Genomic DNA, 12,096 nt, shown 5'->3' with positions numbered 1-12,096 from the left:
GATAAGAATCAGATATCAAAGGCAAGACACACAACCAACAATTTGAAACAAATTTTTGTGGTGTTTTTAGGCCAGAGCCGTGTTTTTAGGCCAGAAAAGGAACAGAACAACCACCATCACGAGCCAGAAAAGGAACAGAATAACCACCATCACGAGACTGTGGCGACGTAGTGGAGTTTTTAAGCCAGAAAAGAATAGAACAACCACCATAACAAGAATGTGGAGATGGAGTTGAGTAGATTGTCGAAAAACCAATCAGAAATAATTAACCAAGGAGGAAATACCTCGTTAGCTATATGTTGAAACCGAAATTTTGAATTTGAAACCGAAATTTTGAATTTTTAAAGTAGAAAGAAGATGGGTGGCGACAAGATTTGTTTTTCCAACAATGAAAAATAAGAGAAGAGATCACGAGTATATACTTGTTACTAGTATTATTAAACAAAGCAATTCAAAAGTTTTCTCCATTTATTTGAAAAACATTATCATCAAGAAAAAAACTTAATAGATTATGAATGTATGAACAATTTTAATTCATATCCACAACATCAAACGGTCAGAGTAAAACAGGATTCTAGGGGGAGAATCTAATCGCATACAATAACACACATGTTTCAACCTATGAAACTTAACTTATCAGGGACCTCAGTGATCAAATAATAACAACAATAGCATTGTCAGTAGTAATGGTAAAATTATAATCCTTTTCAGCTCATCATCTCATAAGCAAAACAGAATGCAAAGAAAATAAGTAGTTTCAAAACAAAAATTGCATAATAAGTTTGACGACCACCAAAAATACAATGCAAGCATAAATATTCCGAAATACACAGACAGCACAATTCACTGGCATAACAAAGCCAGAAACAAAACTCAGGATACTGAACTATAGAAACTAAGGTAACAGAGTATTATAAAGAGATTAAAATTCACGATAAAATAAAACATCTTCAAATTTAAATCTTGTCTTCAAAATCGGACAGAGGTGTCATTTGCTCCTTCAATCCCTTCCTCTTACGAATATCGGTAACCAGTACTGCAGCTTGTGAACCAGCCTCCAATGGATCTGAGGACATCATGTCCCAGTGATCAAACACACACTGAGGGAAAGCCTGCCCAGATGTAGCAGCCCTCAACTGACTGGAGAATCCAAAAGACTCAATGACAGGAAGGTATGCTTTGATGTTGTAAAGTGGGGTACCAGGTCTCTGCATTTCCTCAAACACATGCCCACGTTTCTGATTAAGAACACTGTAGATACCACCAAGAGCTTGTTCAGGAGCTTGGATTTCAACCATGTAAACAGGCTCAAGAAGCCTTGGCTTGGCAGTCAACTGTGAGGCATATATGACTCTCCTAGCAGTAGGGATGACTTGACCACCACCTCTGTGAATAGCATCAGTGTGCAAGACAACATCACACACTTCAAAGCAGATACCTCTCATGTTTTCTTCAGACAAAGCACCTTCCTTTGATGCCCATTGGAACCCTGCAACAACAGAATCCTTGATTTCATTCAAGTACTGAACTCCCTTACACATATCAACCACCATGTTGGGTCCAGTGGTCTCAGGTCCAAAACACCAGATTTTCTTAGCAAGATCCTTGTCCCAACCATACTCTTCTGACAAGATTTTAGAACGGTTCTTGGGATCATCCCTTGGACCAATCTTTCCATCATCAATGGCCTCTGCAAGCCCGTCCTCTAGTGGTCTTGCTTCCATGTACAAACGGTTGTGCTTGTTGGGAGACTTGCTCATCACTGTGCGGCATGACCTCTCAAGAACAGTCTCTCTGAATGACACAACAGGGTCGGATTTGATAATTTCTGCACCACCCATGAAATCATCCTGCAAGTCCTTCAAACAGATTTCAAGATGAAGCTCTCCTGCACCAGCAACAATATGTTCTCCAGACTCCTCAATGGTACAGACAACCATAGGATCTGACTTAGCAAGACGTTTAAGACCTTCAACAAGCTTAGGAAGATCAGAAGCAACCTTGCACTGAACAGCAACACGCACAACAGGTGAGACAGAAAACTTCATAGCACGAATAGGGTGAGCATCGACTTCCTTCTCATTTGTCAATGTTGCATTCTTGGTGATAAATTGATCCAAACCAACCAAGGCAACTGTGTTACCACAAGGCACATCCTCAACAGTCTCTTGTCTCTTTCCCATCCAAATAACAGTTCTCTGAACACTCTTCACATACAAATCTTTCTTCTCCCCAGGTACAAAATTTGGTCCCATAATTCTGACCTTCAAACCAGTTGAAACTTTACCAGCAAACACACGGCCAAAAGCAAAAAACCTTCCTTTATCAGATGCTGGAATCATCTTAGACACATAAAGCATCAGAGGACCATCAGGATCACAATTTCTGATAGCATTAGCATATTGATCATCAAGGGGACCCTCATACAAATTCTCAACACGATACCTCTGAGCTGTATGTGGAGAGGGAAGGTGAAAGATCATCATTTCAAGTAGTGCAGTGCTTGCAGGAAGCCAGGTCTGCATGACACGCTTCATCAATGGCTTACCCATAAGGTCCTTCTCCTCAGACTTCATGGTGACCCCAAGCTTGGTAAGCATAGGCCACAATTTGTCCTTCTGATCATTCATACATGTGTTAATAATCTGCTTGATAGGCTCATAACAGAACTGAACAAACCCACGCTTGCAAGTGGCTGAACCAGTATTCTTGGTGGTCCATTTCTTGGTAGCAGGATCAAAGAAATTCTCACCCCAGAGTCTTTCCATCATTTTGGATTCATCAACACCAAACTTGGAGGCATACATCTTAGCAAAGTTGGTCAAAGTAAAAGCCCATCCATGGAGACCAGCGGAGAAAGCAACAGTTCCTTTCTCAGGATACACCTGAACATCACCAAGAAGAGGATCTTCATAGGTAGCCATAATGACATTGGCGTTCTCAATAACTCTTGAAAAGGTCTGATAGGCCTCCTCTCCATCAACTTGGAGCTCAAGAAAGCATCTGTCCATCTTGTTAACAGTAAGCACAGGCCTAATCCTTTCACCAAGAGCCTGTCGCAGCACAGTTTCAGTTTGCACACAAACTCCCTCAACACAATCCACCACCACCAAAGCTCCATCAGTAATACGAAGTGCAGCAGTAACCTCAGATGAGAAATCAACGTGTCCAGGTGAATCAATAAGATTAATGAGATACTCATTCCCATTACGCTCCCCCTTAAAACTCTTCAAAGAAGCATCAGTCATCTCATAGTATAGAGAGATACCAGTAGACTTAATAGTGATACCACGCTCAGCTTCATCGGCACGGGTATCTGTCATCCTGACATCTCCAGCAACCTCTTGTGCTATAATTCCAGCAGCAGCAACAAGGGAATCTGTCAAAGTTGATTTTCCTGCATAAAGAAAAACAGAAAATACATAATTATTATTATTAGTATTTCATTACACCAACATTGTTCTTCCATAACCAAACCATGAACAACCCTAACCCTATAACCAAGCCATGAACAACCCTAACCCTAATTCAGACGACAAATCCGTTCTACTCATTGAAAAAATATAATGCATTATAATAACCTTAATTCAGATTAGCAAATTAGTTCTATTCAGCAAAAGATGTAACAGCTTAACAGTTGTATGAATAACAAGTAATTATCATTTAAAAATCCTAATGGGTATAACTAGTTGAATTAGATATTATAAATAGTTTCTAGTAAAACATAATAACCTTTTTGTGATATCAACAAATCCATATCAATAAAATTATAATTTTATCAGAGATACGAGATCAGTGGAAACATCACAAAAATCAGAAAATTACTTAACATAGAATTAACAACAAATAAAAAATAAAAAAAATCTTGAAATAATTACCGTGATCAACATGAGCAATGACAGACATGTTCCTGATGTTGTGCTTGTAGTCCATAATACGACGTAACTCATCAGCTGTAAACTTCACCTGCAAACACAAACACATACAATTCAGATTATGAATATTCAAAAACAAAAACACAATTCATGCGATTCAATTCAAACAATTGGGTATTGTTCATCAAATCTTACCATCGTGACTAGTTGTTATTAACGCCCCACACACAAAATTTGGGTCTTCTCGGAGCTGAAACAACAACAACAAAATTGTTTTTTTCACACAAATAGAAAGAAGAATTGGAAATTGAAGAAGAGTTGGTTGGATGTTGCTTACATGAAACTGAAGGCAGATGGATCTCCACCGACAGTGTGCGCAAAGAGATGAGACGACGGCGTGTGGATGCAACAGAATGAGAGTTTGTTTGGGTTGTTACGTATTTATAAGGGTTTTTAGGGTTACCGATTTGGATTGCAATCCCTAATGTATTCTGGGCTTTTGTTTTAGATCCAAAGAAGAAGATGGGTATCGATTCTACATATGACCCAATACAACTTTTTTTTTTTTTTACAAAATCTAATACACTTTTTATTCTTCATCTAGTTTGCAACTTTAATAATAATAATAATAAATATTATTATTATTAACCTATTTTAAAATACATCCATTCACACAAGTCAAAAATATTTTAAAGATTATTGATGATTTGATGAAGTTGTTGTTTATCGAAGAACCTTAGAATATAATAAACAACACTATAAAATAAATTTGAACATCTTCCCAGCACGTAGGAGAATTGCCATCTAGTGATTGTTGGGGAAGTAGGTTGGAAAGTCAAAGTGCTTGCTTTCGTATAAAACTTTTAGTGAATGGCCGATAAGTAATTTTGGTTTAAGACTAAGAGTATAATGGATCTTGAGTACTCAGTTATATAAGCTTGAGTTGAAGGAAAATCATATTTCATTCGTTAATTTCATCCTTCTCTTCTTTTATTTCATCCTCCAAACTTGGAATGGAGAGTAAATAATGGAATTTGTTTTGCACTCAAGGTCAATCCATCACTGAGACACTAATCCAATGAGTAATTCATTGGTGGAGCAAGAAACACCCTAAAAGCGAATAATATATGATTAAGAGAATTGGAAGAGAAAGAATGATGTTTCTTAGCTTCAAAGGGGGCACCAAAATGGAAGAGTTAACGTGAAGCTTGAAGATGATCGTGTATGTTCTAGAACAGGAGCAAAGATGATGATCATCATCATTGTCTTCAATTACCAAGGTGGTTTCCTCTTAAAGAAATTGAGTATAACTTGCATGTGGTAATATAGCTTTTTGAACTCTTAAGTGTTTAATTCATGCTAGTAACTAAGATTAATGGTTTGGAAGTTATGTAAAATGTCATGATTATTTATGTTAAGTGAGATCATGAATAAACTTAAATGAGGATTAAGGTTAAGGATGAATGTGGTATTTTAAATAGTGAACTTTTAGTGTTAGAATGTTGCTTTCCTTGTTTTTAGGATGAGTGATCTGATTCACGAGGATTTTGAATTGATTCAAATGGGTGTAAATTTCAAATCATATTTCTTTGAATCACATCATGGTCAAGTATGAATCTTTCATGATAGTGTATTTTGCATTCTACTTTTGTGATCAGTTCATCAAAGTTCATGAATTGGTTCATGGCCCACAAATTGACCAAAAATCCTATTTTTCATGTTTTGAGCTCCAAGTTAAGTTGAGTAATGATCCTTGAAGTTATGGACTAATCCTAAACATAGTTATCCTTAAAATTAAGTTGTAATTAAGATAATGGTGTGGTTAGAGATTAGTGAAATCAAGTGTTCCAAACATGGTTGGAGTCAAGTAAGATTTACTATTAATTGAATATGCACCATGTGCTTAAGGATTCAACTAAGTGGTGAGAGATCACACATGGGACATGAACTTAGGAGTGAGACTGATTGTTGGTTAGTAGAAGTGAACCATGTTGTGTAAAACATAAAAGGATGCTTAAGTTAATCTTGGATTAATACAGCTAGGTAATGAATGAAAATAAACACTACTTTTTATGTAGGCAAGAGTTAAGCAATGGCTAAGGTTTGTGAATTACATCCTTTAGGATGGAAAATCCCAAGTTGGTGATTATTTTAGGATGAGATGCAATCAGGAAGATTTTGATTATGATCCTAGAAGTATTACATGGCAAACTTGGATGAGTTGTGTCTAGTGTAGGCGAGTCCTGAATACTCGTCTCTGTTTGGATACTAGATGGTTATCGATGTTAAAGATCTATATTAAGGGTATTGCTTACACTATGGTTGATTCATACAGCCTGACCTCTAAACGGATATGAGATTTTATACAGGCTAATCCCAAGCCAACTTAGCTTTTACACCAGGCAAAAATCAAGAACCAAGATAAAATTTTAGACAGGCTAATTTTAAACTAATAGAGCTTTTAATTGGGGTATGCTCAAGAACCGTTATAGAGATTTTAATGGTTGATCTTCACGAGCTAAAATATAGTTTTTCTTCTTGGCAAAACTCACAAACTAATTTGAGACTTCCTAAGACAATTCCCCAAAACAAAAAAGAGTTTTTATTGGTTTAGCTCGTAACCAAAGAACTTCCTATTGAAGAATATTTTACTCAAGAAGTAATACATTATTGATAACATACAATTAAGCTCTAACCCATAAAAATGATCCTACTTTGACAAAAAAAGGCACTCTCGAAGCACTAAGGAAAATATATGTGAGAAACCGATAGGTTTATAATAAATGAGAGAGAATAAGAAAGTTGAATCAAAGCTAATTTTTTGGATGAATTAAAATAATAGAGAAATGTGATATTTATAGTTCATATCATGGTTTAAATTTGGAAAAAAATCCATGGGTGAAATGAATGTCATAATCGATTAGGCCAATTGATTACTGACCCTTAATAATCGATTGTTCAAGCCTCAAATGCAAGGTTTTGATATTTAGCCATTACCATTTACCAATCATTAAGAGAATTTCATAATCAATTTTAAGCTCAACAGTGAGAAAATAATCGATTAGGTGATTAGGTTTAATCAATTATTTAGCTGAGAAAAGTCTTCCAATCAATCAAACACTCCCCTAATCAGTTGGCAAGGCCTCAAAAATATCTTCAGGTTGTTTAAATAAAACATGAGAGGCTTCTAAAAGGTTTTTGGTGTGTGTGATTTTACCATGGTATTTCTAGAAGTACCCTTCTACCTTTACAAGACAATAGTGACTTAGACGGATATGACCAGACAAGCTTTCACACTTCCTCTCTTTCACATCTCTAAAGCTTCAAGTCTTTGCATAATTATCTTTGAGTTTAACATCTCACAGGAACCTTGAATCTTCTTAATGAGTCTTGAGATATCTTTAACTTGATTACCATCTTCAAAGAGTTGAGAAGATACACCACCGACGAACCTTGAATTAGAAGTTTTCACTTGAATGTCATTTGACCATATTGTTGACTTCAAAGAGATAACTTGATCTCAAGAACATGTTCATAAGATAGATTGATTCAAAATGATATCTTGATAATACATCTTAAGCATATTCAACCTCTTGAGTTATCTTCAAAACATAAGGACTTCACTGGATATCATTTGATATCAGGTGTTGTCATCATCAAAATAAAATAGCTACTTAGTTGATTGTAGCTTTGTTGTCAGCAAAGTTCACAACCTTAAATCACCTTGAAAATATCTATAAGCACATAAATCCACATAATTAATAGGTGAGACAGTATTAATACAATGTTACAAGGTCAACAGTTCCTAGTTAACATACAAAACAACAAGTAAACAAAATATGAGAAGATTAAAAGCAGTAATCTTCAGGACTAGTATGATTGCACAAATTACAAAATTTGATTCATCGAGAGGCGTTTAATGCAAAAAAAAATAATCAATCGCACATAATAAAGGGTAAAGTGATGTTGTTAATTAACTTATTATTCCAAGAATATCAAACTACATAATAAACATACCTTTACAATAGCAGGGAGGGTTATTATGGTTCCAAGAAAATACCTTTTCTCATTAATTGAGCCAACACACAAATAAGGAATAGATAATCCCCCTAACAAATTTCTCTATTAAGTCCTTCATCACTATCTGATAAACTCCATTAGCCTTTTCCTTATTTTTTTAAACACTTCAATTCATTTGGCTCTTATGAGATTTAGAACTTGTCAACCAAGCATACATCATAATGTGAATTTAGGGGTTTTCTAGGAGTTCGTTCTTGTGTATTCTTGCTCATCAATGAAAGAGGATGATGATGTTTAATGTTTAATTAGAGGTGTTTATTGCAACGCCCATTTATTTTATTCGATGATTTAATTATGTGGTTGTGAATTATCTGGTGAAATGGTGATTTATTTGTGAATAATTACTATTTATGTTATTTGTTGTGTAGTTGAATAATAATAATAATAATAATAATAATAATAATAATAATAGAATAAAAGAGTAAATAATTAGTTGGACCTTCAGTTGTGTTAGCATAAGAATTAGTCGGGGTGTGTCGGTTAAGCCCATTAGTAAAATAAAAGCTAGTGAAGGGTTTAACTAAAATAAGAGAAAAAGAGGGAATTGGGAAAAAATTAGGGAGAACGTGAAAATAGAGAACATAAAAGAGGAGAAGAGGGACAAAAAGGCTAAGACAATGATTCCATTGTTGGAGTATAGAATCATCAATCCAAGGTAAGGTTGGGGTTCTAACTCTATAAAATTGAGTATGATGATTGGTATGTAAGAATGGGGTTTTTGGTTTTTGTTGATAACTTAGGTTTTGAAGAGGAATTTCCATGAAATTGATGAATTGATGCATGTTTGGTGATGATGATTCTTATTGTTATGTGTTGTATGGCTTATATTGCATGATAATTGGTATTGTTGTTGTGTTTCGTGAAATTTAGTGTTTTTTCACCGTAAACTTGGTGTCTAAAATAATGTCGTAGAATTGCGTTTTTAGGGTCCCAATAGATGTTATATGAACAGAGGAACATTAATATATGATTCTTTCGTAAAACCGGACTGTGTAAGATGGAATTATGAGGGATTTAGGGGTTGTGGCAGTAGCGAACAGTTGCAGAATTTTTTTGCATAATCGCAAGTTTGCTTAGCGAACTAAGATCCTCGCTTAGCGAACTCTGGTATGAAAATTTTTATTTTTTTGAAAAACCGAATTGGGTCTTAGACAATAGTGATTTATCAATAATTTTAATGAATTTTCCAGAATTTCTTGGAGTCGTTTCAATGGTTTTTGAGCCAAGTTTTGATGAAAACCGATTACTTGAATTTTCTATGTTCTTGCATTGGAATGGATGATTTCTTGAGAAAGACTTTCTAGTCTTGTTTGCCAACCGTTGTTTGTGTTTGTAAGACGTGGTTTTGCGATGATGAAGAGGTGATGGCCTATTTTGGCGTTTGTTGAAGGATTATGCCTTGTGGTTGCATAATTATGTTGTTTCATGTTGTGTCACAAACATTGCATTGTTGGGGCTTATGCTCTATAAGATGGTATGGATTGACAAATTCTGATGAAGGCTTATGCCTTGTTGCTGCCTCTATTTTTTGGCTTTGAGATGAGGCTTATGCCCTGTTGGTACCACATGCATTTGCATTGATTTTGGTCTCATTGCATGTTTCATGATGATGAATGATGAAGAGTTGTTGTTGTTGAACCTTTGTGTAATTGATGATGTGATGATGAGTTGTTTGTTATTTGGTGATGAACGATGAAGATGATGCTTTGTGAAGTGGTGAAACGTGTATGAATTTATTCTTCATATACTTGTTATCATACGATTCTTTATATTATTATGATATCTCACCCCTTCGTTTGAATGCTACCCCTATGTTAGTATCGTGCCGATGATCAGGAGTGAAGGATAGTTACCTTCAGCAGTTCGAGTTGGCATCATTTCTCTGATACGTAACTCTAGGGGGATGAACACTATTTGTTTTCTTTGTTGGATTTACTTTGGCTGTTGAAGCTTTTATGAATAATGATGTTGACAAATGTCGGATTAAGCTGTTAAGTCGATTTTAATTGAATTATGAATATTTTCCCTGCGTAACAAAAGATGTTTTGAAGAGTATGTTGTTTTGATCGGTTCATCCAACTTATTGTGTTATGTATCCATTAATATTACGAGCAACTGTTTGTGTTAAGAAGAAATGTGACATCCTAGTTTATGATGAATTATTTTGTGTGGAATTTTATTACTCTGATTTTATTATAATTTTGCCAGAGTAAATTGAGGTGTTACATTTATGGATTTTCCTAATTTCGAGATAGAGGGGAATTTTTATTAGTATGTGGAAAATCAATAAAAGGGATTTTGGAGCCAAATTTTATGAAATTAGATTATTTTTTAAAATTAAAATCTAGTTACATTAAGAGGAAAAAATGTTTGAGTCTAAATCAAAATTCCTAAAATTTAGTGAAACAATTGTAAATACCAAAATAGTCGCAACAATTTGCCCTAACGATCACAAGTGTAAAATAAGGGAAGTTGGTTCTAACAGCCGTGACAACCGTCATAGTCAGGCAAGGAAGACAGTTCTTTGGGAACCATCACAATCCATGTGTCGTAGATTTCCTTTTTTTTTGTAGTGTCATGTAACCAAAAAATTATAATGAGATACAATGAAAGAGATATTTTTAAAACTTAATTTTAAAAATATAGTTTTAAAATAAATCATTTTTAAAATAAATTCATAACATAAAAATGATTTATAAATATAAACAAATTTAAATCGAATTTAAACTAATATGATTTTAATTTTAAAAGTGTAGTGAATTTTAATTAATGTAATTTAAAAAAACTAATTATATCATTAATACAGTATAATTCCGCTCAATTTATAAGTTATGAACACTTTCAGCTCATGTACACAAAATCTAAGGATTTGATTTCTTTCTAGACAATCGGGGGAGGGTCGAGCGAGGGGCATTCTTACTTTGTGGGACTCTCCTTTGAGCAACACACCTTTGTGGGAGATACAATTTCAGTTTGTACACAAACTCCCTCAACACAATCCACCACCACCAAAGCTCCATCACTATTACGAAGTGCATCAGTAACCTCAGATGAATCAATGAGATTAATGAGATACTCATTCCCATTACGCTCCCCCTTAAAACTCTTGAGAGATTCATCACTCATCTCATAGTATAGAGAGATACCAGTAGACTTAATAGCGATACGCTCAGCTTCATCGGCACGGGTATCGGTTATCCTAACATCTCCAGCAACCTCTTGTGTTATAATTCCAGCAGCAGCAACAAAGGAATTTGTCAAAGTTGATTTTCTTGGAAAAGGGAAAAAAACCACACAACACATTATTATTATTGTACTAGAGTTGTTCTTCCTACACCAAACCATGAACAACCTTAAGCAAATTAGTTCTACTTAGCAAAAAAAATACATAATCATGCATACAGATAACCCTAATTCAGAATAGCAAATTAGTCCTACTCAGCAAAATAATAATAATAATAATGCACTTTGTTAACCCTAATTTAGACCAGCAAAATAGTTCTATTAGCATAAGATATAACAGTGCACTATGATAACAATTAATTATCATTTGAAAAGCCTAAGGGGTGTTAAGATTTGAATTAAATATCTAGTACAAATAACTTATTTATGATATTAATACTTTGAAGTGCAAAAACCAAACAAAAGCTATAAACTTTGGATCAAAAAATCAACAAAAATTATATCATTATCAGATATATGATATTAATGGAAACATCACAACAATCGAAAAATTGTTGAACATAGAATTAACGACAAATAAAAACAAAATCAGTTAATAATTATTGTGATCAACATGAGCAATGACAGACATGTTCCTGATGTTGTGCTTGTAGTCCATAATACGATACAACTTATCAGTTGTAAACTTCACCTGCAAACACAAACACACACAAAAAACAAAAACACAATTTAGATTATGAATATTCATATTCATATTCATATTCATTCAATTCAAACAATTGAGTATTGTTAATCTATCGTGACTAGTTCTTAATACCATCCACACACAGAAATTGGGTCTTCTCGTAGCTGAAACAACAACAAAATTGATTTTATTTTCATACAAATTGAAATACGAATTTGAAATTGAACAAGAGTTGGATGATACTTACATGAAATTGAAGGCAGATGGATCTCC

General features: G+C 34.4%; 1 protein-coding gene across 1 annotated transcript; it reads right to left on the bottom strand.

Moving 5' to 3' along the window:
* Positions 1 to 752: 752 nt before the first annotated feature.
* LOC131625135 (elongation factor 2) lies at positions 753 to 4,314 on the bottom strand. The gene is made up of 4 exons (XM_058896025.1): positions 4,213 to 4,314; positions 4,071 to 4,125; positions 3,879 to 3,966; positions 753 to 3,397 (listed from the first exon to the last, which is right to left on the bottom strand). The coding sequence occupies exons 2-4, from the start codon at positions 4,071 to 4,073 to the stop codon at positions 957 to 959; spliced, it is 2,532 nt and encodes an 843-aa protein (XP_058752008.1). The 5' UTR covers positions 4,074 to 4,125; positions 4,213 to 4,314; the 3' UTR covers positions 753 to 956.
* Between the last annotated feature and the right edge of the window lie 7,782 nt (positions 4,315 to 12,096).

Source organism: Vicia villosa, unplaced genomic scaffold (assembly GCF_029867415.1).
Source record: "Vicia villosa cultivar HV-30 ecotype Madison, WI unplaced genomic scaffold, Vvil1.0 ctg.000189F_1_1, whole genome shotgun sequence".
NCBI classification, from domain to species: Eukaryota; Viridiplantae; Streptophyta; class Magnoliopsida; order Fabales; family Fabaceae; genus Vicia; species Vicia villosa.
The sequence above is the reverse complement of the archived record's forward strand: the minus strand, read 5'-3'. Positions and strand labels throughout refer to the sequence as shown.